This window comes from Vulpes vulpes, chromosome 5 (assembly GCF_048418805.1).
Source record: "Vulpes vulpes isolate BD-2025 chromosome 5, VulVul3, whole genome shotgun sequence".
NCBI classification, from domain to species: domain Eukaryota; kingdom Metazoa; phylum Chordata; class Mammalia; order Carnivora; family Canidae; genus Vulpes; species Vulpes vulpes.
Window position 1 is genome coordinate 33,149,890 of NC_132784.1, and position 26,736 is coordinate 33,176,625.

The 26,736-nt window shown below is 45.5% G+C and overlaps 1 protein-coding gene across 50 annotated transcripts in view; it reads right to left on the bottom strand.

Moving 5' to 3' along the window:
• The window catches only part of NEB (nebulin), a 207,467-nt gene extending 181,849 nt beyond the window's left edge, over positions 1 to 25,618 (bottom strand). For 49 of the 50 annotated variants that reach the window (XM_072757801.1, XM_072757772.1, XM_072757798.1 and 46 more), the window contains exons 1-13: positions 25,497 to 25,618; positions 24,822 to 24,906; positions 24,266 to 24,330; positions 21,197 to 21,238; positions 19,372 to 19,593; positions 17,636 to 17,743; positions 17,046 to 17,150; positions 16,270 to 16,374; positions 15,534 to 15,638; positions 10,393 to 10,497; positions 3,312 to 3,416; positions 2,569 to 2,676; positions 843 to 959 (exon numbers count right to left, since the gene is read on the bottom strand). In XM_072757801.1, the coding sequence (XP_072613902.1) occupies positions 843 to 959; positions 2,569 to 2,676; positions 3,312 to 3,416; positions 10,393 to 10,497; positions 15,534 to 15,638; positions 16,270 to 16,374; positions 17,046 to 17,150; positions 17,636 to 17,743; positions 19,372 to 19,593; positions 21,197 to 21,238; positions 24,266 to 24,301 (1,158 nt within the window). In that variant the 5' untranslated portion in view covers positions 24,302 to 24,330; positions 24,822 to 24,906; positions 25,497 to 25,618. Of the gene's footprint in view, positions 1 to 842; positions 960 to 2,568; positions 2,677 to 3,311; positions 3,417 to 10,392; positions 10,498 to 15,533; positions 15,639 to 16,269; positions 16,375 to 17,045; positions 17,151 to 17,635; positions 17,744 to 19,371; positions 19,594 to 21,196; positions 21,239 to 24,265; positions 24,334 to 24,821; positions 24,907 to 25,496 lie in introns of all 50 variants that reach the window. The other variant, XM_072757755.1, reaches the window with a different exon arrangement.
• Positions 25,619 to 26,736: the final 1,118 nt, after the last annotated feature.

The window sequence follows — 26,736 nt, forward strand, 5'->3', positions numbered from 1 at the left end:
TCCACTCACGCTCTCACCTGCCACCCCAACTCCACTCGCCTCATTCCTCAGTCACAGGTACGCATTTCTATGGTGCTGACTTAATCCGAGGGACAAAGAAAAGATAACTAACCCACAGGGGAACCATGTATAATCCTCAAATATTGGGAAAGCTTAATACTTTGGGAATAACCTAACTGATCACATGTTCTCTCTTATTTATATAGTCAAAGCGGTCTTGGGCTGTTAGTCTCTTAACGCCATCTCTCACTTATACGATTTTATTTTAAATCTTATGGATTGGTCAGACTCTTAATTCTACAAGTAGAAACTCCTGTGAAGACTTAGGGAACCATTTTGTTGTTGTTGTTTGTTTTTTGGGGGGAGTCATCTTTTAAGTTGCGCTTTCTGCAAATGATGGTTTCTAGGGCCAAGATTTGCACAGAGAATGATAGAGGTGAGGGGAAGAACCTGTGGAACCCAGGACATTTGTTTTTGCCCTGCTTGAAGAACACAAGGGCAGGGTGCACACCAACTTCATCTCTCACTCTCTGCTCCTTTCAAAGCCTCTTTCTGGGTCAGGATCATGGAGAAGCACAGGCACTAGAGCCTATAAGCAAATGAGGATTTCTCTGCCCATTGAGCTAAATCCACAGGCGCCCCCCCCCCCAAAAAAAACTAACACACATCATGCTCAGAGGCATTCCTGTCTTCCTGTTAAATAGTTCCAGGGAAACTGCTACACTAGAATCCTAAAGTATTTGCAAAATTATATATGCATTTAGTCATTATAGAAAGAGAGAGATTTCCTCTCTCTAGCAGCTAAGGTTAAAAAAAACACTTTCTGACAAGAATGTACTTACATCACTCAGGGCATCTCCTGCCGCCTTCAGCTGCTTGAGCAGTGGGTTCTCTGAGGCAGGAAGTACATTATAATCTGCTTTTCCTTTATTCTTTTCATAGTCTTCTTTGTATTTTACCTGTAGGAGTGAAATGATAAAGTAACTGGGTTATTTTTGCTCTTGTCTCTATTATGGATATTATGATATAGTTCTACAAATCAATTTTCTCTCTAGAAAAGTGGCAGCTTGACATTTTACAAACAAAATACTCATAGTAACTCATAACAGCAGCAAAGAAACTGCATAAATCTCCAGGATAACTTTTCTTCCCGTTCATTTATTCCTTCAAAAACATCCATAGGGTATTGATTACGTGCTGGCCCTGGGACAAGTACAAGAAAGAATAACACCTGGTCCTTGCCCTCAAAGAGAAAAAGACACACGCAAATAATGGCAGTGTATCATGTCCCAGACACTTGCTGCTCCACAACTCTCATTTAACTTAGCCTCCAGCGGCCAAACTACCAACACATTTTTCAAGAAAGCAAGCCAGAAGGATCATCAATCTGCCCTCTGACGCCTCATCTGACTGTGCGTGAGCATGTGTGCAATTCACGTGTATGAAGAGACCATACATTGGTAAATTCAATTCAGAAACATTTTAAATAGCGGATCGCTCCTTTCTCCCTTCACTCACTTCTCACTCTCTCCCGACTCTACTCCTACCTCGTCTCACTGATGTGTTCACATGGAGATATCCAGAGTTCAGTCCTTAGGGTTTTCTGTCTATGCTTGCTCCCTTGATGGTCTCCAGTCTTAGGACATTAAATACTCTCCATATACTGACGTCTCCCAAATTTATACAACCCTCCCATATATTTCCCCTGAAACTTCAGACTTGTATAATCAACTGTCCACTTATTATTTCCTTCCACTTGGATGTCTAAAAGGCATCTCAAATCTTACATGTTGGAAGCTGAGCCCACATTTTCCCTCCAAAAATAATTATGCACTCCTTCCACACTCTTCTCTCTTGATAAAGAGAAATCCCATCCTCCAGTTGCTTAAACCCAAAAACATTCTTCTCATATCCCACATCCAACCCAATAGCAAACCAGGTCAGCTCTATTCTCAAAGTACATTTCATCGATCGGCCCTGCTCCCCTCTTGATCTAAAACATCACTATTTTGCACCTGGATACTGAAATGGCTTCCTGGTGATGTGATCTCCCTGCTTTCACTCCCTTAGCAGGGCCAAGGCCAGGGTTTCAACCAAGTCTGATTGGTTTTGAAGTTTATACTCTGTCTAGTGCTTTAGAATGTCAAGGATTCTTTTTACCAAAGTCTACAGAGTATAGGAGCATATCCATGGATTTGTGTATCTTGTCTGTGACTAGATTTTCACCAATTAGTAGGAAAATAAGAAAAATCACGGTAACAGATTGTGTGGGAGTGTCCATATTCAGAGAAGGTTGACAGTTGTCCCTTCTTGAGGGGTCCTTCTGTCTAAGAGTACAAACTAACTGCAGGTATCAAAAGGTCTTTTAATAAATACTGAAGATGGTACTTGACTATTGTTAAAAGTCATCCATAGCAACATTTTTCAAAAATTTGTACCATGATAACTCCAAATTGCTTTTTTTGTTGAGCCCCAAGAACCTTTTTTTTCATTACATATAAAAGCAAGATTTATAAGAAATTCGCCCACAATAAGACTGTCATGACAACTAAGAGCATTTCTTCATACCTTGCTCGCTGCCACTCCAGCTTGTTTATTCACTTTGTACTCTGGTGTTTCAGTCTGCATGAAGTAGATCTGGTCTTTCATATTCTCAAAGTCTTCCTGGTATTTCCTCTGTAAGACATTACACACACCGGGGAATGCCATGAGCACAGACTGTGCAAGGGTTCACATGGGAGGACAGGGGCCTCTTCAAGAGCTCACGCACAACCACAGCCACGCTCCTCTTGGCTTACACATGGGTCAGGTTAGAGAGAGATGGTAGTGCCACCATCAAAACAATTAGCAACTCAACAGAGATTTGGAGCAATTACAAGAGGCTGAACCAGCCTCTAAGGAGCTCTCAAAGGCCAGGGGCAGAGAACTTCTGAGGGGGGGAAAAAGCGCACTTTTACAGTGAAGAAAATCTGGGAAGAAACGAAATCAGTTTCATAAAATGTACTGGTTGGGTTCTCCAGGCAAATAATACATTAAAAAGGGCCCCTTTAACCTGTATTCACTTTGGAAACATTGTTCATATGAAAATTGAGGCAAGAATAATGGAATTTAATTAAAATAGTATTTCTCAAAAGGAAGGAAAGATGGAGAGATTTCTCTCAGCAGGAACTCTACACAGGTCTTGTCCCCATGAAGAGGAACCTGGACTCCAATGTTCTGGTAACACTGCAGGTGCAGCTGAGGGCCAGAAGTCCGAAAGGAAAGGGTCACTCTTTCAACCTAAGAACATCTGGCCGTTCCTTCCTACTTACTGTGCTGATGTTATCAGCATTCATTCTGGCGGTTGCAATTTCAAAGCAGGGGGTCTCACTCCATTTGCCTTTGATTTTATTTTCATAGTCTTCCTTGTATTTTTGCTAGGAGAAAAAAAAATAAATACTGAAAATATAGAAATTGATAAATAAGACAGAAAAGTGGCAATGGCCAGCTTTTAAAAATATCTTTTGGGGCGCCTGGGTGGCTCAGGTGGTTAAGTGTCTGCCTTCAGCTCAGGTCATGATCCCATGGTCCTGGGAGATCGAGATCGAGCTCCCACGCTCGTTCTCTTGCTCGCTGTCTCCCCTACTGCTTCCTCTCTCTCTCTCTCTCTCTCTCTCTCTCTCTCTCAAATAAATAAAAACAAAAATGAATAAATAAATGTAATAAAAATAAATATAAATATAAAAGTATCTTGACCATGGCCCTTCTTAAGTTTTTAAAATAGATGTCTTCAGGGCAGCCTGGGTGGCTCAGCAGTTTAGCGACGCCTTCGGCCCAAGGCATAATCCTGGGGTCCTGGGATTGAGTCCCAGGTCGGGCTCCCTGCATGGAGCCTGCTTCTCACTCTGCCTGTGTCTCTGCCTCTCTCTCTCTGTTTCTCATGAATAAATAAATGAAATCTTTAAAATAAATAGATGTCTTCAAACCTTCTAGTATAGTGTCAACAAGAAAGTTGGGTAAGAGGGTAGAGGTAATAACTGACCCTCTTCTTGTTGAATCTAGAGACTTAGTTGATTCAGAACTTAAGGCTATTCTCTGATGTTTGATGGAGAAGAGTCAGAAGCATCCTGCCCTTATACTTCAGAGTTCTAATGAAACCACTCACCCCCAGATTTCCATGCCACATGAACTTAGACATAAACTTCTGAGCTTTACCAAAGCTTCTAGTTATCTAGAAACAATACCACCACAAAATTTGGTTTGCAGACTAGTTAATAAGACTTTCTAGTTGAGACTTAAGGAAGTTTTAGTGAGAACTTGCAAGCAATTCAAAAATTACTCCATCTTACTCCCAAATACCACCCCACCTGAATCCCAGGCAGTGAGCATTTTGAAGAGGGGAATTAGGTCTTCTTTATGTTCATATCCTGAGAATCTAACACAAAATGCAGCACACAAAAGTGACCTAGAAAATGCATGTACAAATACACTAAATTGTATGGAGTCCACGATATGTGGCTTCAAACTATCTTGGTCTACCTCAGGATAAAATTAAACTAGTCAACCCCAAACCTGGGCATATGAGCCAGAGCCAGAGCCGGGTTACAGCAATTTCCTCTTCTTGGAAAATGTGTTAACAGACACAACCAGTGAATCTCAGGGTGTCTGCATGCCTACACCCCCACTACACTCTTCAAGAGAAAAGAAAGTGGTTTTCTGGTATCCCTTTAACAGAACCAGTAACAAGGATGAGTGATGTGCAGAGCCAGTGAGTTTGAACTAAAAGATACTCAACCCTTTCTCAAATGTCTATATCCTTTCTTATTAAGACCTTAATATGCTAATAAATAGCCAAGTGGTTTTCATAACTGTAAGTTTTAGAGCCCTGGGCTTGAGTCTGGAAGTATTGGGCCAAAGACTAGACTCTATCATTACCAAAGGTATGACTGAGCCTCTCCAAGTTCTCAACCACAGCACTGGCACTAATAATACCTTCCACAGAGGATTGTTGGAAAGATTAAATAAGTTCAATACCCCCCAAAGAGTCCTTTGCAAACTCTACAGTGCTAAACAAATGTAGGCTAGGATATTTGTAGCAATAATGATGAGAACATTGCTAGCATGACAGAGTAAGAAACTCTGGAGAAAATTGTGTGTGTGTACTCTTCAATGGAAATCCTTGTTGAGAGTATAGTTACATTAAAGGGCCAATTAATTTGCCTACTCTTCTCTTTTGGAAACTTTAAAAATTGAAGTCAACTCTTTAGCCATTCAAAACAGACTGAGTTCAATCAATCAAAAGGGATTTTTTGATTTGCTAATTGCCAAAAAAGTATTTCTAATCTTTTTTTGGAGAATAGACCTCTTCAGAAATCTGAGGAAACCATAAAATGCCTATAAACACTTCACGGGTCTTGATGTACAAGTACCCCAGGTTAAGATCTCCAATCTGCATTGTTGGTGGGGGATACTGTCCTTCCTCTGCTTGCTATCAAAGGAAGAAACCTCCAAGATTAGGGGATACGGACAAGAGGGCCTGATGCACCCCCAAAACTTTGTAATAGAACTTAAAATTGAGAAGGCAGCAGACATTCTTAATGAGGTCCAAAAGTTGGGCCATTATGGAGAAATAGTAAGAATTGCATATGTATATTTGTTAAGGAAAATTAAAAATTAATTCTCACATCAAGAAATAGATATCTGATGTTTAGAAGAAACTAAAACCAGATGCTGGAGCACCTGGGTGGCTCAGTCAGTTAAGCATCCGACTCTTGGATTCAGCTCAGGTCATGATTTCATGTGTCAGGAGATTGAGCTCCGCACTGGGTGTAGAGCCTGATTAAGATTCTCTCTCTTGCCCTCTGCCCCTTCCCCACCCACATTCTCATGTTCTCTCTCCCCCCAAAAAGTAAAATAAACCAAGATGCAAAACAAGAGTATAAGACCACCCAGCACTCTCGCCCAAAGTCCTTGCCCACTTTTTCCTCTTCATGAACCTAAATGGGTTCAGCTCAGAGGGGATCCCTCACAATCTGTCGCGGGGTACTCCCAAGTCTGGGAAGATTTTCACTACAAAGGAGGAGGCTGCAGTTTGTTAACTGTTGAAGAAGTTATGGCCTTCCCCTTCATCCACAGGTAGGAGAGGAGTTTAAAGAATAAAGGCCTGTAGCTTGAGGAACGAGAGGGAGAGGGAGATGTGTGACCTCCTCTGTCAACGAAGCAGTCTCACTCTACAGGTCTGCAGCAAGGACTGAGTGTTCACATGGTACAAAGAGGTGGGGGAGCCGTATCAGGAGTCCAACACCCAACCTTCCCTCTAACCCCACCCTAACCCTTCTGTCAAAGTCTGTCATGTTTGAAGTCCATTCATAGGAACCTGGCAGCAAGAGTCGATTTAACTCTCTCTAGGGTTCTGTGTTTGTTCATTTAACAGAGGACAGCACTGGGCCAGTTCCAAGTTCTGGAACACCTTCTGTGGGCAAGACAGTAACCACATGTCGGTAGATCTAGTAAAATTGCTTCCCCGGGCCATAGTGTCTCCTCCTCAGAAATGAGCTGAGAGACTTTCATTAGGCCACGGATTAGACACCCTGATGTCCTACGTAAACACGCGGTTTCATTTTCTACTTTCCACATCTGCTTCTGTGGTTTTGATGAGGTTATCAAATGGAAGGAATACAAAGCCAGTTAATCACACTTCACTTTTTCTGTGAGCAGCTAAATACTGGGACTTCCAACCGCTTTGTTCATAGAAGAGTTGTCCTCTCAGAACGGTAGAGGGTCCCAACGGATATTTTCATTGCCCATAGTGGGCCTAGGCTGTTTTCCTAAGTCCATCAACTCTCCTCTGGTGAAATCAATGGAAATTCCTCCCTAATTCTTTGTGATAAAGGAGTTTCCATGGTTTTAGATCATCAGAGCTTCGCATCTTTGTCCTATGCAACAATATTCACTGAAAGAGGTTTTTTTAAAAAACATTCTAGTGAAATACTAAACTCTAAATATTGGTCTCCACCCTCAGTTCCTAATACAGAGCTCCTAAACTGCCGTAACCTCCTGAGTGACATGGTTGTCTTTTTTTTTTTTTTTTAAGATTTTATTAGAGAAAAGCAGAGAGAGAGAGAGAGAGAGAGAGAGAGGGACAAGCAGATTCTGCAGCAAATACAGAGCCCGACATGGGGCTCAATCCCACGACCCTGAGCTGAAACCAAGAATTGGAGGCTTACCCAATTAAACTACGCAGGGACCCTGGGTTGTCTTTTGTTCCAAGGAGACCACCCCTGGATAGCTTTATGACGGGGTCTGGTCACCAGAAAGACCAAGTCATACTTTCTGCCCCACCCTTCATCTTCTAAGGAGGGGAAAGGGGCCAGACACGGAGTTAGATCAGATAGGTTGTGAGGCAACCACCATAAAAGTCCTTGAAGTACGCGATTCAGAGAGCTTCCAGGTTGGTGAACACATCTACGTGCCGAGAGAATATCACAACCCTGCTCCACAGGGACAGAAATTCCTGTGTTGGGACCCTTCAGGACCCCACCCCAGGTACCTCTATCTTGGTTGTTAATCTGTACCCTTTATCATGTAAGAAACCTAAGAAAATGTTTCCCTGAGTTCTGTGAGCTCATTATAAGCAAATTAAACCTGAGGAGAGGGTCGTGGGAACCCTGGATTAAAGCCAGTCAGTCAGAAGCATGGGAGGTCCAGATTCATGACCAGTTGTCATGATGGGGGCAGTCACGTGCCTCTGAGCCCTTAAACTGGTGAGACCTGAGGCTAAGCCCTGGTAGATAATGTCGGAATTGAATTGAATTATAGGACACAGAGCTTGTGTCAGAGCATTGGTCGGTGTGGTAAAAACCCACTTGGAGGCAGAAGCAGGCATAGGGAGTAGAGGAAACAGAGCTTTTCCTTTCAGCTCTAGATCGCAGTTAGGTATCACTGGAAATTCTAGCCTGAAATCTCACATTTTTCCTATCATGAATCTGGAAGGAAGCAGAGAGGTAAGCACAGAGAAACTAAAGGGCCTTCCCAGGGTTGCATTCAGAACCCCACTTTCAGCTGGAGTCTGCACAGTAACCTCTCCTCACCTGGAACGCTCGCTTACATGGATATTTCTGCCTCCCTGTCCATCTGTGTTAGGGCCACAAAATGCAGCTGAGCCAGGATGAGTGCTGGGACCAGCTGGTGCTTTGGCCAAAGACAAAGGTGAGAGAAGAGATTCTGACAGGTACAGTATGGAAAGCTGACAAACAAGGTCATCGATATAGAAGCAATATAATCATTACAGATACACGATCATTAAATTAACATAGGAACTGAAGGCTATAAGACCAAGGGATGGATCTGGGAAACATAGACAAGAAAATGCTGAATTTAAATACCTAAGGGTGAGGAGATAAAGGAGATTTTTCTCTATTTTGGAAAGAAAGGAAATGATGGTACTAAGACATGGTCATAGGCCAGGATAGTGGGGAATATTTCAAGAGGGAAGAGGCAAGTCACGCAGCTAAATCACCTCTCTCTCCTCCACCCCCAGGCCCACTCCTCTCTTACTGGAGGGTCTGTTGTCGGATGGACTGCTACCAATCACAAGCATTTCTTCCCAAAGTGAATATTACTTTGGATGTACAGCAGCCATTAAAAACTTGGAATTTGGGTAAGACTGGGACGAGCAGCCAAATCTGGTGACTTGCATCCACAGCCATCCTCCCTTGGCTCATATTATTATTCCACAAGCACACACCCAGCACTGGTGAGGTTTTTTGGTTTCCAATGATGCCACCATATCTGGGTGGAGCGGTGCAGTCCAACAGGTATATAATGCAAGCCACCACTGTATTTAAATTTTCTAGTAGCTTATTTTTAAAATATAAAAAGGAAGAGGTGGGAATTTAACAATATATTTTACTTATCCCAATAGATCCAAAAATATTATTCCAATATGCAATCAATATACAAACAATTAATGAGCTATTTTACATTCTTTTTGTCATACTAAGCGTTCAGGACACAATGTATACTTCCCACATATAGGACCCTCAGTTCATATAATCACATTTCAAATGCTCAACGGTCACATGTGGACGATGGCTACTGTATTGAAGAGCGCAGGTCTAGACTAACTGGCATGTCTAAGTTAGTGGAGAGACTGATAATAGAGCAGTTTGAATGGGATTTTTTTTTTTTTAAATCCTGTTCAGGTACCCACACTCCACACTCAAATAAGGTAAAAGTATGTTGCATTAGAAAGAAAGCTTTTAAGAAATACTTCAAATAAAAAAAATATTTTTTTCTTTCTAAATGACTTTTTGAAAGCAGCTTTTTCTTTGAAAAAGACCCATTGTCCTTGTTTCCTAATCTTATTTAGGTATCAATAGTTTCAGTAGGCCAGCTCTTTATGGACAGTTCTAGAATTTATTTCTGCTTAGCCATGGGCAAATTTCAGGTTCACAGCATTCCTATTAGTGAAGATTTACTGCACTTAGAGGATCTATCATCCAAGTAGCCTTGGTTACAGTTAGTAGCCTGCAATATCAGACACTAAAAACATCACTGGACAGACTTCATCATCCACAACTTTTCTTCCTCCTCCTTTACCAGACATCCTCACCCAAAAATATCTGTACAAGATAGAAACCTTGAGGTTCCACCAAAATGCAAGCAGAAGACCAAGTTGGGACTGTACTCCACAGAGGGCCAAGAAAAGTTGTTAGAAGCAGCAGTATCAAAAAATTAATTAATTAATTAAATTAAACAACAACAACAACAAAAAAGGCAGCAGCAGCAGTATCCCAGGAGAAAGTGGCCTGATTTGAGCCAATTTGAAATAAGATTTAGCTCGGGCCTGGTCATCAGCTGAACATCGGCCTCTCGGCCTTCTCTGTCAGGTGCTCCTTCCTTGGGGCTGGCGTACCAGGCTAACTATAGACCGACCAGGCTGTGTAGACCAACCAGGCACAACCGAGGGGGTGCACTGCCCAGGGCGGGCAAACCAAGCCACGTCTGAAGCTCACTCATGTGCTCTCATTTCCTCCATGCCTGACAGCATAAAACCGTAGGAGGTCTTCACACTGAATTAAAGCAATCAGACCTTCCAAGAGGACGCGCAGGGACCGGGTTCTTGGTTAGCAGCACTTCCACAGGTCAAGGTGTTAAATGACATCAGGACACAGGTGCTGTTTTCAAAACGCGGCTTTCACGCTTTCTGATCACGGAGTCATTAAGCAGGCAGAGTGTTTATTAACATGGTTCCAGGATGTCAACGGATGGATTATTTCTGCTATGGACCTTTTCGGGTCATATAGCAAAAACATGCTCAGTTTTTGGTCTCCCTTACTTACTTTCTCTGATGTTTGAGATTATTAAACCAGAGTTTTCAAGGGAGATGACGTCCCGGCCCGATTTACTCACCTTGCTCACTTGATTGGTCACTTTCTTAGCAAATTCTATATCTGGAGGGTCCGGCAAGGTTGTGAATTGAGATTGCTGTTCAGCATGACCTTTTTTGTAGGCAATCTGACAAAATAAAAGACAGGAACATTCATGAGCCATGGAAAAATCATTCTACCTCCCATATTCCATTTGTTTGCATTAAAAAAAAAAAAAGCCTATGGCTTCATCCATACCTGAAGTTTTAAACTTTAGCGTATTCACGTAACAGTAACGTGTCCTTGCAGATGTCACACGCCCCTGCTCTCAGCGTTTCTAGTGATTTCTATTTCATTAAGTCTTCCCTGTTCTCCCAGATTATTAACCCTACATCTATTTCCTTCCATGTGTCTCTGTGCCATGATGTACAATTGAGATTGCTCTGTTAACTGGGGTCTTCACTGCCCAACCTCTGGTCTTTACATCACACCAGCTACCAAGTCCCTGGGCTCTGGATCAACTCAACGACACTGCCCTGTTCTTATGTGCAGGATGCTGAGTGCTGCTGAAGGAAGTCATGCCCCTCGACGGATTGGATAATGACGATGTGCTAAGCACGATTAAAAGAGCTACTGGAAGAAGGTGCAGAGGTGGAAAAGCGAGTCTCCTGAACCTAAGCCCTTAGCTTGAAGTCTAGGTGTCTACCCAGTGGTACACTCTGTGAACAAGAGCTTGCTTGGGGCTCTCTGCCCAATACTCTGAATTTATGGTAACCGATCGCTACTTTGCCTTCAGTGAAGCTTGAACACCCCCTTATGCATCCCTGGTCAGTCTCTACTCACAGCGGCTAGTGCAAACCCCCAAGACTGTCCTTTAGCCCCCAATCAACTCTCAGCTTGCTCTTTCATAAAGTAAAGGAAGGCTGTATAGACACTTACCTTCCCCTGTGCTCGTCCCTGCCCTTCCCACCTGCTACACGGGCTCAGAGAAGCCGCTTTCTTGGGGTGACTCTGCACGCAGACTGCTATTCCCACCTGCAGCCCTCTGCACCATCTCCAGAGTCACCCCTTCTCTTTCGACAGCTTCAAACACTCACTCTTCATTAGCTCCTTTCCTTTAACCGACTAAAGGCCTCCCTTGTGTTAAAGTGTCATGTCCATCAAGCATGCAGCCCCTTCACCCTTGCCCTCTTTTTTCTTCACTACTGACTACTCAGGGCTTTTCTTCCATCAACCTTGAACCCTGCCTCCAAAAATGCAGAACTATTTGTCAATCTGCAGGTACATGAAGCCCTCTTACGCCTTGTGGACCTTGTACCTGCTGCTCCCTTTCGCTGACATGCCCCAGCTCCATGCTCTCGCCATCTGCCTACAAGCTGCTGCTCATTCTCCACAGCTCCGGACCAGCACAGGTTCCCCTCCTGTGCCCTCCATGACCTGAAGACCTTCTCCTGGGGTCTCACTCAATGTGGCCCTTAGCTCCTTGGAAGGAACTATCGGATGATGCCATGGTTGGTTGTTTACCTATCTGCCCCTCCTTGGTCTGTGAGCCCTGGATGACAGCAAACATAGCCTCTCATCTGGGAGCTCTCATGGCTTGGGCAGACCCCGACCAGAGCAAAGGTTTAATGATGGATTTCTAAATGTGTGTTTTATATACTGAGGCCATTGGCTACTCACTTGTGAGACTTCTACAAATTACTTCTTCCATGTGGTGGTATTCTTATTTATAACGTAAAGAGGCTGGATAGTTCTGGGACTCCTGGGGGCTCAGTGGTTGAGCATGTGTCTTTGGCTCAGGGTGTGACTCCCGGGTCCCGGGATTGAGTCCCACATCAGGCTCCCGTGGGGAGCCTGCTTTTCCCTCTGCCTGGGTCTCTGCCTCTGTGTTTCTCATGAATAAATAAAAATCTTTTAAAAAAAGAGGCTGGATAGTTCCAAGGTCCCAGTCATCTTCATGCTTTAACCAAGTCTAACTAGGTCCTAACAACATCTCCCTCCTGCCTATAACAAGAGCTTTTACGAACATCAATGGGTCAATGGAGATACAAAAGACCAGTTTTAAAATGCATTGATATTAGTTCCACTGCTCAGTCTTTAAGGAGCGAAGGCTCAATTTTAGGCATAGGGCGATTGGGATTTTCCATGGCTGGCCGAGTCCCCAGAGTGAGCAATGTCCTATCAGGAGGAATGCTTACTAAGGGGGACATCCTGTCAGGAAGCTCCAGAGAAACTGGATCTAGAAGTCCTCATTTCTCAGGAACTTTGTTCAGAATTCGGCCTTGTTAGAATTCTGTACTCTGGATCCACTTAAAGTGTCTCTTGGTATTTGTGAACTCTTTTGTTTCTGCTCAGATTACAAGAGAAACCTGGTAAGTAGGTTCCAGAGAAACTGGAAGGCGGCACAGGCAAGGGGGACAGGAAGCCTCCAGACCCAAGCCCTCAGCTGGGATCTGCTTGGCCTGGCAAGAGTGTTCTGTGAACAACAGCCCGCAGGCACCCCGTGCCTGAGAACCATAGGGGCTCCTGCTGCGGACGACAGCATTCTATTAATATTGTCCCAGCAGCCTAGGAACCTGATGCTCGGGGCCGTTAGTCTGCAATAAAGTTACAACCCGCATCGTAACTGCCAAGTTTCTCTGAGGAAGGACGGGAAGACTCTCCTTCCCTAGGCAGTCTCCTTTATGCATGTGGAGGGATCCCCAGACGTGGTCACCTGTGCCTGTTCGAAGTCCCTGGCACCAGAGCGGCACGCAGGACCCCTCTATCTGTCCATCTCATGGGTAAAGGGAGGCTGGAGATCAAGTGTCTTCTTGGACACTCTTCCCGAGGTCACGTGACATGGCATTTCCTGGTTCTCCTTCAACTTCTCTGACCATTTGTTCCCTCATTCTTCTGCTGGCTACTTTCCAGATGTCCTAAGTATGGGTGTCCTCCAGAACTCTGCCCTTGGCCATACACTCCGCAGCCTCCCCCGTGTATTTTCATGTCCCCAGCTATCACTTTTATTCCGAGGACTCTCCAATATTAATATTTTGTCCTGTTCTCACGCCTATGCAATAGGACACAGTTTCTAATGGAAGATCCAGATCAAGGCATCTTATGGATGCAGCGTCTCAACTCCATTTCTCTGTTCACTAGTACATCATTACCTGTTGCACCCCTATACACCCAGGCTACCAGTCTCTGTTATAAACTCCTTTATGGCTCCTTTCACTCTTTCATCTCCAATATCCAATGTCCTTAACACTTTTAAAATACTTATTGCCCTCAGATTCCTTTCTTCTCTGTTGTCCTCCCTTTGATTCCACAATATTACTAAAATAGTCTTCGATTTATCACATTTTTTCCTAGTCCCAATCCACTATATTGTCCAAAGTTTTTCCATATCCTACTTTTACCATACTGTTTCCCCTCCCCCAAAAAATCATAGGATATCTCTTAAGGACTACCATATCACGTCAAAGCTATTTGGTCTGATTTTCAAGGTCCTGCCGCCACTTTCTTAAAAGTACCCTCCTAACTAGGTATCCACAGCATTCAATTTGTTTGTCCCCTCCAGACTCATTCCACCTCTGTCCCTCATTTCAAGTGTACTCCCTACTTGAAATGTCTTTTCTGTTCATCATTGCCCTTTCCCTTGGGATTACCACTTCCACATGGCCTTCCCTAATTACTTGCGTGTGTCTTTTCAGCAAGTATTAGACTGTACAATCTGCTTCCTAAAATTTGTGAAAAATGTTTTCTTATTGTTTAATATATAACAATTTCATCTTACCAGCCTGATTATAAAATCTCAAGGGAAAGGATGAAATCTTTTCTATCCTGCCAGCTATGCATGCATAGACTTTCAACAACTATTGATCACTTGATAAAAGTTACACAATATTATATATTCATAAGATACAGAACCAAAAAATGAACTTAAAAGAGAAGAGGTCCCTACACATTAAAATTGGTACCGTGTACTAGAGAGCCTTAAGTTTTTGTTACGGCTTCTCTAGTTCCTATCTTACTCTATGGAAAGATAGGAGCATAACCTATGCCATATTTTAACCAATTATATGAAAACTGAGATAGAAATAGGTCCCCTAAATTTACAAATGATATAGAGTGAGAGGCAATAAAAGACCTCAAAAGTTGGAGACACCATCAAAGGAGTCTGCATAATTCCAGTACAGGGCAAGATAGGATCCTAAGACCCACTGGAAGGAAATCCCAGTAATTTTCAAGATGCCAACTGACTTGTTAAGTCCATAGTGAATGTAAGAAGTTCTAGGAGTCTGACTGACAACTGAATGAAAAACAACTTGTTGTTTTATACAAGAGTGCTGTCCCGAAGACTAGAGCAGTAGTCTTTGGATTTTCAATATAGTTTCTAGCAAATCCAGAGGTCAAGAACTAAAGCTCCTCAAAACAAGGGGAAGTGCTAAAATCAAGTAGAGTTCTCTGCTGCGGAAATAGCTTTCAGCCTAAGGACTCTATTAGGCCTTTTAAGTCCCTCTAAAAAAAATCTGTTCAAGATGAAACACACTAAAATTCTGGTCAGTGGAGACAGCTGATTTATTTTTCTTTTTACTAACTTTGAAATATCCTCCATCTCTTTGAAACATCCTCTGCGTATTATCCGATGGCAAGAGCTTTTGTGAGATAACCACACAAGCATGTTTGGACAAGTGTGTCAGTTCATGTAGAGAAAGGGGGACACACCACAATTCAGACTTTATAACTAGGATAGCAAATCAAACTCCTTCAATAACATTTTTCACTTAATATATTTGGGGAAACGGTTATGATTCCAATAGGGTTTTGTTTTTTTTTTAAAGTGGCACTCTACTGTCACTAAAGAACTTCAACTCCAGCCAAGGGGACAGAGGGCATATGCTACAGTGGAAAGAACACCAGTCTTGGGATCACAAGACCAGGCTTCTAATCTGGGTTTTGCCCACTAATGACCTCAGGTTCTTCACCTAATAAAAAAATAAGATTGGGTTTAATTATATCTAATATAAATTATGCATTTAAGTACACATCATAAATTACAACGATTCTAGATGGAATCATCTGCTATTATGACGTTTCATCTTTCTGAAAGAGGAATTGCAATGGACATGTGGCCAGAAGACATAAACGGAGGTGTCCCGATCCCACACTCCCAAACATTGTTGACTGCACTGGACTTACATCACTGAGAGCTTTCTGGGCCTGGGCCACCCGTCTCAGCTCTGGGCTATCGTTGTATGGGTAAAACAAGCTCTTGTCAGCCTCCCAGTCCTCAGTGTACAGTTTCTAAATCAGAAAAGGGTGAGAAGTTATGAGGTAGGAGCTCCCACTTACACGAAATACACAATTTTGAATTCACCCAGCAGTAGCCAGAAGAACCAAGGGCAGGCTAAAAGCAAAGGCAAATGGAATCCCCAGACAGCCTCCCCCATTCCACTCAGTCCAAGTCATCTTTATTAATAGCGTGTCCTGCTTCTGCTGACAAATCTTGTTTTCAGGAGGGCAGATGTGTCTGATTTTGTTTCATCTCCCCTCTTGGACCTTACCTGCTTCCCACAACAAGCATGAATGCAAGCGGAAGGAGGCAGGAGGCACCTCGCATGGTTCCTCGTCACGGAATAAACATTTCATGAGAGCGATGGCCCGAAATCACGCAAAGCGCAGCCTGGGCTCTGAGAGCCACTTCTCGGCCACATCTCCGTTCTCCCCACGTGTTCAGCTTCCCACCAGAACCCTCCCTCCCACTCAAGAGCTTTCCCCTCAGTTCCCCCTTGCCAGCCGCAACCCCTGCAACCCCCACGGCTCAAGGACACTCTCAGAAAGGCTGGGCCACCACGCGCCGGGTCGCACGAGCACCCAGGGTTCCTCTGCATCAGGGGGAGGAGGACAGATTTCGCAACAGAGCAGAAGCCCTCACCTTACTGAACAAGGCCGTGTTCTTGACTGCCTGGACGAGTTCAGGGGCATCAGGGGGAAGCAGGTACTTATCCTTGGTGTCTTCCCAGTTCTGCTTGTATAAAACCTAGACAGACAGGGAAGAGGACCCGTGGCTGAGGTCTCCCGCGAGCTAGGAGGGCTCAGAGAGCAGTGCCATAGAGTCTTCCACAGCCGGAGTGCTCTCACGGAGGGGCTGCCCTGGTGCCCGTTGTCACCAGCCCCGACTGGGAGAGCAGTGACCATGTCAACATCCCACAATACTTTCCCTGCATTGCAAGCTTTTACTTCAAAAGTCTGATCTCTTAAACTAAGTCATGATCATGATTCTCCACAGATTCCTTTTAAGGGCTGCAACCTTTGAAAGTCATTGGCCGATTCTGGAGAGGAGGCATGTTCCTCTTGACCCATGTGGTAGTTTTTCCATGTTTTGATCAGTTGCTTACATTGGAAATTTAAGGATTTCTTGTAAAAATTAAGCTCCCTGACTTCCCTAAAAATAAGTAGGAGACTCTGGCAACACTGGGATTGCATTCTGCACGGCAGCTGCCTGGAGCCGAGCTGCCGGGCAGAGGCGTCCCAACCCACTTCAGTCATCTGCGCAGCCTCCCTGACAGGTGTGGGCACCAAGCTCACGACGCCCCTGGATTCAGGGAAGACCGGCGAGCAGGATCAGGCCTGTCGGGTTTCTCCTCTAAGGCCAGGTAGAGGAAACCCACATGCTATATAGCATCCCAGCCATCCACACCGTGACCTCACCTTACTGACTTGCTGCGACACTTTCTTTGCATGTTCAATGTCCTTTGCTTTTTCATCCACGTGACAGATAGTTTTAGCAACATCGCCATCCATTCGATACTTAACCTGCAGAAGTAATGCACAGCATTCGTGACAGGAGGGCCAATGTGAGTATATTAAAGAATATCTTACAACCAAAGAGCATTAACCCAAGGACTCAATGTCTGTGCCACAAAGCGAAGTTTCTGCACTTTAGAAAGTAGGAAACTATCATAGGAGAAAGCTGTGATCCCCAAAGATGTGCAGAGCACCTGCATTCGCTGCATATCTGCCTTCCTGGTGCAATTCCAGCCTCCCTGCCCTCCTTTGTGGGGGACCACAGTGAATTCGAACTTCCCATCTCTTATCTTGTAAGCTAGCTTACTTAGCCGAGAAGTCTCTGCGGGTTCACATTTAGAGCCACATAATCTATAGCCAAAGCTTCCTCTAGATTTCTCGGCTGTCTCAGAGTAATTTGACTCCTCGTTTTCTCTACACCCATTAAAGTCCTCAATTCCCAGTTGGTGGGCATGTTTTCCACCTAGCTCTCTATTTTAACCAAGGCCACCCACCTCACTGAGTTGATCTTGTACTTTCTTGATTCGGCGAAGTTCTGGGGTATCTGTCGTGATGGCGTATGGCTGTCCTTTTGCTTTCTCATAGTTCTCCTTATATTTATTCTGAAAATAATAGCAGAGATTAGCCTAAAACCTGACAAGACGGCAGCAGAAACTTCAGGCAATGCATTCATCTCCTTGTGTTAAAAAAAAAAAAAAAAAAAACACCCTGCAAGTTCTAACGATTATCAGTTATAACAGCTTTCTTTTTGTCCCCTACTCGATTCTCAGCAAAAACTAAAATAGATTTGTTAATTGTTCTTCCTAACATGATTGGATACTTGAGACAGTAGAAAATGTATTACAAGCTATTGTCTTGAAATGCCCTAGAATGATTCTCTCAATGTTTTTATTCTCTGGAAGCACACATAAAAAGCCTGAACCTCAACAGTTTTAGAAAGTAAATATAGAAATTGTCTGAAAAGATTTGATTGCTAATACAATGCAAAAATATTCAATTCAGAAGTTGCAGCTAAATCTCGGTGGTTTGGATAGCTGAGACACCAGCTGAATTAATGGGAAGTCTGAATTATGGAGTATTTTGAAAAGGAATGAGATTTTATTATTTCTGCTAAATATACAATGAGTTCTTGCTTTAATAACAATGTGCATAATTTATCATTATTAATGCTTCAATCGTACTCCTGGATGTACTTACTGACTTGCTGCGACACTTTCTTTGCACTCGACAATCTAAATTACACTCTTGATTTTATCACTAACCACTTTAAAAATACTACAAACCTTTGCCATTTTGTTCAGACTATCAAAATTCTAGGGTGTTATTGTCAGTTTAGGAGTTTTACGGCAATAAATTGATAAAAAAAATTTTTGTTTTGGCTGAAGACTGCAATGATAAAAGGAGGCAAGATAATCTTATTTTTAGAGATTGAAATCTTAGAAAACTAGGTTTTAATCATTCAAGAATCTGAACTAGAAATTTATCAAATAGTGTCCAGGAGTGAACCCTAAACCAAGTGTGAACACTTATTGACCAATCACAACAGGATGCCTTTGACAGAAGCATTTAGTCCTATTTAATCCAATGTTCCCCTAAGCAGCTTTTCATTTTTTCAAGCCACTTAGTGATACCTCAAGCCCACACGGACACTCAACTGTCCACTCAAATGGATCTCCATCTGCTGTCGGTCAGTAGAACATGTCGCAGCATAACTGTACGCGGAAAGTTAAGGACCAGGGACCTTCAGCAGCGGAGATTATGCACCTGACCCTGGTTTTTTAAACTACAGGTTCTTCTTCCCTATAGGACTCTTAAAGACCTTTTTATATATTGTTAACTAGTCTACTTAGGGGACATCCTGCTCAGACACAGTGTAAAGAGGTGTTATTTAGCTTTGGTGAATGGATTTCAATTGAATCTATATTTATGACTTCAGGATTCTAGATTAGCCAACAAACTGTGATTAAATACCAATAAATGCCTCCTAATAGGCTTCCTGTTTATTTTGTGGGAATAATTTCAGTAAGGATGTTTCTCTGAAGCTGCAATGGTACAAATGAATTACATGGAAAGGAAGATTCGAGAGTCACAAGAGCTTATGTTTCTGCAGATAAGTTTTTGTCTCCCACAAGGTTGAGGAACAATCTAGCTGGCGCCCAAAACAGAGTCACTGGAGATCAGTAATTTCTCAATAATAAAACCAGATTAGCACAAGATGTTGGAAACGCACCGGGCTAAAGAGTTCCTGCATCTTCTGGCTGTGTACAATGTAGGGGGTCATGAACTTCGAAGAATCCAGTTTCTTCCGGATAACCTTCTTCCTCTCCACTGGCTTGGCTGGTACTGGCTGTGCCGATACTGGCGACGCCAGTGCCGGTTTGGAAGGTCCTGATGGCTCATAGTCCGATGTGGTCGTCCTTGTGGTCGTAGTTTCATAGACTTCTGTTATGGTCTGAAAATGTGACATGTGGTTCCAGTGGTTATGGAAATAAAAACTGTGATAGCACGATCTAGGTGCATGCGCATTATTCTGACCTCAAGTCAGACTTGCATCCCTAGGCGTGCTTCTACGCATCTGAAACAGGCCAAGGCGGGAAGCCATGGGCTCTCTACTCCACGTTAGGGAAATCTGAATGCTGATTGCTCGGGAGGGTGTGGAATCAAGAGGTCACTCCCTGTTCATTTGCTACAGTGCCTTAAAATTCCATTGGTAGGAAGGAACTCAAACACTTTCAGGTTGGGTGAAACTCAGAAACTCAACATTCTTAGACATTTAAGATCTTCTCAAATCGTTTGGGTAGAGTCAAAGCCGACTTGGCATCAGGGAACAAAAACAATTAAGATGATCAAATAAAGCTCAACTTGTTGACTTCATATTAACTCTAAATGGGTCCAAGAAAAACCTGCTTGCTTTTTCCACAGGTCTTTAGGCTGTTCCCCTGCAGGCCTAGGCCAAGGATTATGAACTTTAAAGGAATGAATCACATCAGTATTACAAGTGATTACCATCCTTTTGGCTTAGTCAGTTAACGTGAAGTGGAATTCCATTTACACTAACGAATGCTCAGGTGGACCAGGATAAGGACGGCAACACAAGGGGGTAACCATCCTTACGACAGTCCTACGCGTGCAGTAGGTGGGAAATTACTGTTTCTTATGCCAGGCTGTATAGAAGAAACTAAGGCCAAAGTTTAGGTCTAGTCCAAGGTTAAAAGTAGTGTATGTAAGAAAAAAAGCAGCCAAGTGGTCCCTGTGATAGCAGGGCTTCCCTCCCAGCTAATATCCTCTGTACCAAAGGAAGAGTTCTTGCATCAATTATGGAAAGGGAAGCTGAATCAGCAAGGAAACCGGCATCTGGGACAACTTCCCAGGTGTCCTCAGGTCGTTGCTGATGGGCCGCTTTCTGCCGCGGTTGCTGGCCTACAGGGATGGGGAGAGACTAAGCGACCCGCAGCAGCTGCAAATGTTAGGTCTCATGCAGTCGCGAGCCCTGAGACGGCCACACGCTGCATGTCGTGCTCAAGAGAAACCGCTCCATCCAGAAAGGAAGCGCGAGTGAGCTGGCTCACCCTAAAAAAAGTTCCACCTTGGAACATTCACGGGAAAGGCTTGGTGCTAAAACCTCTGGAACGTTTCGTTGTACCATCGGGGGGGACAAAGGCAGAGACAGTGCCCAACAGGCTACAACTCTACGACAAAGCTGCTGGTCGGCCTGGAAGCCTCCGGTCCGAGGCCCTGAGATTGCTGCAGGCACCGCGTGCTGGCAGCCGCTGGCATTAGTTACTGCGATTAGCACCCCCTGCACCAACAGCGCCCCACGAACGGCAGGGAACGATGCCCAAGCACCCTGGGTGCGCTGGGGAGCAAGAGTGGGGACCCGGCCTGTTGGGGCACAGCATTCGTCACCCGGTCCCGCGGCTGCAGGGCACGCAGGTGGGGGATGGTCGCTCCCCCCCCCCCCACTCCGTGCCAGCTCGCAGCCCTGGGAGCCCGTGGCCGGGAGGGCCTGGCAGCCTCAGCGTGCACCTTGGCGGCCTTACCTGTCAGGGCCTTACCTGTCCTGGCACCTCCTCGTACACGGTCTCCTCCGTGTAGTACTGCAAACAGAGTGCAGAGCGGGGGTGAGAGCGCAGCAGGCGGCCCCGTCCTGTGCCCGCGGCTGGGCGCCTCCCGTGCCTCCCGTGGGGAAGGGGCAGCATCCGAGCCTGGGCAACGTGGGGGGCTGGGGGTCCCCAGAGGGCTGCCGGCCTGGGCGGGATGCCCGGGCGCATAGTTAATGGGCGGCAATTGCCCCCGAGGCCAGGGGACCTCTCCCAGGAGCCAGGGCCGGGTGGTGGCCAGGCGGCGGGACAAGCCCGTGGCCGTGGGCTGCACAGGAAGGACCTCGGGGCCATGCGCGGCGACCAACAGGACGGCAGGCTGGGGACGAGGGTGGCATGGAGAGGATGGCCAGCGGGACGCAGCACCCAGACCACCCTCGCCCCCAAGGCCGCCTGATGGCCCTGCGGGGCGCGGAGACGGAGCCCCGGGGACGAGGGCGGCAGGGACCCTGTGGCACGAGGTGCCCGACCTGAGGTCAGAGCCACTCCGTCCCGCTCCTGGTGTCACCACCCACGGCAGGAGCAGGTGCGGTCGGGTGGCCACAAACTCGGGGGCCACAGTCTCGGCCCCGCCACCGAGGCCCCCGGGACAGGCGCGGGCCCCTCGGCTCGCTCTCCCAGGCCTCACAGTGCACCTTGTTCTAGGCTTCACACATCCCTTCTCTGCCACCGACGCAGACACTCGGAGGGAGGGGAAAGCTGAGGACCAGCCCCCTCGCAGCCGGGGTCCCGCCTGCCCTCCCCGGGTCAGCGAACTGCTCCAAGTTACTTGGCTTTTGCCCCGAGGCCACCGGCTCTAGCCCATCGGCAGGGACTCACCCCAGGTCCCCGTCTCGTGCTTCCCCTGCTCCCCCACCGTTTAACCTCAACCCCAATAGCCATCTGGTCTCCAGGCAGAGCCAGAGATTCCCCGGCTCCTGCGGGACACGGGGCTCCTCCTGGACGGGCTCGGCTCTCGCCACATGGGAAATTGCATTTGGCCGCTTAGGGGTGGCTGTTTGGTGGGGAGCCACAGAGAACCCCACCCCTGGCCACACAAAGCATCGTCAGGGACTTGAGAAGGGACATTACATGAAAGTGAATGATTCACAACTATTTTGGATTTTCTTAGCACCCAGGGAAAAGCAGTCCTTTGGTAGCTGTCCAACTTTACCTTTGTGGGGCTCTCGCCCTTGGCAGTTGTAGCTTAGAAATAAGCTTATAAAAAAAGCAACATTACCTAAATGGTTGGCATTAACTTACATGCCAAATCCCACTTTTTTTTTTTTTAGAGCTATGCCCCTAATTGGTTAGTGCATACTTGCTTCTTTTCCTTTCCATCCAAATTTAGGCTTCAGTCAAGAGGGATAGTATGATTTTATTTAGACGTGCAAGACCCCTAAAAGATAGGTTTTTAAAGCTAGTTCCTGGTTTTGAACTCTCCCCTGTCCATCTTCCCAGATTTGCCACCATTCCAGTCTCCGTGACATCTTTTCTGAGGTCAGGGAGACCTTGGGTGAACACTCCCTGGCAGGAAGTCTAGCAGGTCAGCAACTGCTGGTCAGACCCAGCAGCAGTAATAGGAACAAAATGGCAAGGATGAGATGCCTAAAAATAGCCCCTTCCATTCTTACGGCATCTAGTTAAATCAAGTCTAATACCGAGGACAACTTCCAATGACCACTGAACGCCGTTATTTTAAGAAAAACAAGGGTTTTTTTTTTGTTTTTTCTTTTTGTTTGTTTTGTTTTTTTTAAGTTGAAGGCTAAAAAGTATTACTGGCATTACTACCGGAGGGAAGGCAATTTGATTTATAACTGTGTCATCGCTTAATCGTGATTATTCTGACCCATAGGGACATATGTAAAATGCCCACTAGGGACATTGAACATGGAGAATGTGGCCTTTGGCATTTAAGCCAGAGAGGTTCATTGTTATGCTGTAGGAGATTCATTCTGTGTTTCCTTCCTGAATCCTTTGGCAATAAAAAATGACTTTAATTTCTCTTAATCTAAATATAGTCTGGTCACTAAAATCATCTTCCAAAGACAAATTTTGGCACAGTCACTTGAAATTTGGTTCAGAATTCCATTCTGAGGAGAAAGCACAGATTTTCAAGACTGCCTCCAAGCACTTGAGGCCCTTGGAGATTTTCATACGTTTGGATCATCATTAATTGTAAATTATCAAGCACTTTCAGATTCAGTGGGAATATATTTATATGGCTTGTAGCCCCCAAGCCTTGAGGTTCTAGAACGTGAAGCTGAAGGCAAGAGGTGAAGGAAAAACTGTAACATGATAAAAATAAAGTTTCATAAAATAACTATAAAATAAACAACTAACAGCTTTGTCAAATGTGTCAGATGTCCACAAATAACCTGGAGGAAATTTTTTGAGATGTCCACTTTTTTTTCCCCCTCAAAAAAACTTAAAAGCAAAAGGTAGTCTTGTTCCCTTAGGTAAGTATGATGGGAGTTGGTTGGAAAGCGTGGTTCCAGATGTCACTTGTGAGCATGATCAGCTCGTATTTCCAGGTGTGGGCACATTTCCATATATGCAAATTCTCCCCTATGCCCAGAATCTGGTAAGTAGATTATTCTGAACATTTAATCCATATCATGCTGTAGGTCATCAGCTGGTTGAAGCAAAGAGGAAGTAGCCCCTTTTCCCCTATTGCTATGTGGAAACTGAAATACAGAGTTTTCAGGACTTTCCCTTATCTCCTCTGTCCCTTGGATCAGAAGGGCTGGCAGGTGGGGAGGAAGGTAGTTTTAGAAGACAAAGTAAAACCTGCCTTTACCCCACGCCATGTTCTTTGGAGAGTTTAAAAAAAGGCAGAAGTGGGAAAAAGCGCTATTTCTTTTCAGTTCTAAATCCCACATAATTACAGTGAAACTGAACGTAAAATATTCCCTCCTCACGCTCTCCTAACGATGCTTTGTGAAGTCATAATAGATTTTGCAAAGGACTGATTCACCTACAGTGCGGCTTTGGTTGTCGCCACATCAAACACTTGGCTGTCAGAGGCCGTTTTTGTCATCTTACCTCCACCACCTCCTCATATTCTTCGTCATCTGCCATTTTCCCGGAGTAGGGGTGGCACCTACAGACTTCTCAGGTTGCAGACAAATGAGAAATACATTAGAATCTGCCCCTCGGACTGATCAGAACATCAGAACAACAGAACTTAAGACGTGGCCGCGCTACACATCCATCGCTCCTGGTGGGCTAAGCGAGAGGGGGGATCCGAGCAGGTGTAAGAACTCGGGCCCCAGGGCCTTTCTCCGGACCCTCAGCCACATGCGGGGGGCGAGGGGGCGTCCAGCTCCACCAGCAGCTTAGCTCGCTGTGGGGAAGGAGGTGGAGGCGACAAAGCGAGAGGGTTTGGATCCAGAGAAACGCTATTTAAATTGCTAAATACTTGCCGAAAAACACTTTTAAGCAAGAGTACTAGTTAAAGGGAGGTGGGCCCGGCTCCCAGAAGTCAGTTTTGGGCCCGCGCCGGGTGCTGCGAGGGTGCTATGGCCTCTGCCCCGCTCTCCCACCTGGATTGCACGCGGACAAGCAAATCTGTCAGTAGCTTTAAAAGAAAAACAGAAACCTCAAGGCGATGGGGTTATTCTTGTCCCAAACACCATTGGCTTCTATGGGTTTTTCTCTTCCGTGTCCGTGGCTCTTCCTCAAACCTGAAAAACAAGACACGTCTAAAGCAAGGCGGGACCGGGCCTTGGGGCCGAGCTGCTAATTCGGGAGCTGGGGAAGGGCCTCCGGGCCTCCGGGTTGTCGCCAGGGAATGGGACCTGCTCGATCAAAGCGGATGACGGCCCCGGAGCAGCTGTCCCTTGCGTCGCCCGAAGCTATTTGCCGTGTAAACCAACACCGGCCCGGCTGCTAGGCTGGGAACCGCGCCCTTCTGCGGCGGAGGCCCAGGACGGATAAATATAGGAAGCCGGGACCCAGAGCCCTTTTCATACTCATATTTAGAGAAAATTAAAAAAGGCAAAAAAATTTTTAAGATTCTGTCTGTTAGGCGAGGAAGCCCACTGGGCCAAGCAAGCTGGGGCTCGCCAGGGCCCGAGGACGCCCACAGCACAGGCAGACGCCCGTGGGCCCGGGGCGGCAGGGCCACGGCCTCGAGGGTTTCGAGGTCTCGCAGGTCACGGTCTCGCCGCGGGCCTCCCCGGCCAGGACAGCGAACTGGAACTCCCTCCCAGGGAAGCTGCGGAACAGAACGCTCCAGCAAGAACAGAAGGAGAAGCAGTGCCAGCGGCCCTACCTGTCCTCCGCACCTCGACCTCCCCGGCAGCAAGGCCGCTCCCGACTCTCCCCTCCCGAGAGCCCCAGGCAGAGCCGGCCGTGCCCACCCGTTATCACCGGCCGCCGCAGCCAATCACACCCGAGTCGCTCGAATTTCAGCAGCTAAATATACCGCGTGATCTTCTGAAAACCACCTGTTCACCAATTCCACCAAAGGAGAAAGGGTAGCAAACTGCTTGCCCAGAACTATTCGAAGGTGATGGAATTGCACTTCACTTCCAGCATCTGGGCCTCAAGTTTAGGTTGATCTGTTGTTCCCTGCAACCCTGCTTTATTCCACATTCGTGCAAAAGAATCTAGGATAAAATAAGCACGTCTTTGAGGGGCTGTGACCCTTCTGTGGCTGCTTTCCTGAGGTCACTTGTCCCACTTTCATGGAAGTAAACCTGCTCCCTCTTGTACAGCTCACCAGGTGAGCTACAGGTAAGCTACAGGCACAAGGAAGGAATAAAATCCATGAAACCCCAAGTTGGCAAAAACAATGTTTAAAATTGTGAAAAAAGACATGACAGTTGAAAATACTTGATGTGACCCTAGATAAGCTGGACGCAGAACGTAATTAGAATAGGCTCCATCCTTTTTCTGTTACTAGGCCAGAAGGGGATGCGGAGACCTCACCCGTTATCTTCTCCCTCCCTGGTCAGGCCGCCTGCTAGCAAGACTGAGCCGCCTTCCGATCTAACCGGGCTTCTGATTTTCAATTTAGTCCGGTGGCTTCTAGAGGCAGAGTGTGAACGCAAGCACAGAAGGGTTCAATTTTCAAACAGCAGAAGCAGATAAAATCTAAATCAGTCAATTACTAGGAGAAGGTAATACCCTATTAGGTGAGTCGAGTGTGTGACACCGAGTATAAAAATTACCCAGCAATTTTCCATCTGAAGACAATTTTCACTGATTTAGTCTCTCTCTAAACCTCCGTAATAAAGCAAAACCCCTGTGGGTCACCGGTTTCTTGACATGGGTTTAAAATTAAACATGTTGTAATAGTTCTTTTTTAGCTAAACGTTAGGAAGTGTAGCCACATTTCAAACATATGTACCTCTCCGCCTTCTGTGATTCAGATGGTGGTAAATAAAATTGAACAGCATTTTTATCATATAAACCAATTAAACCTTGTTCACTTTCTATGTTCTCACAGGTTTTACGACCAAGGGATATGTGTGTAGTAGGACATCATTCCATTGGCAGATGTCAACTAG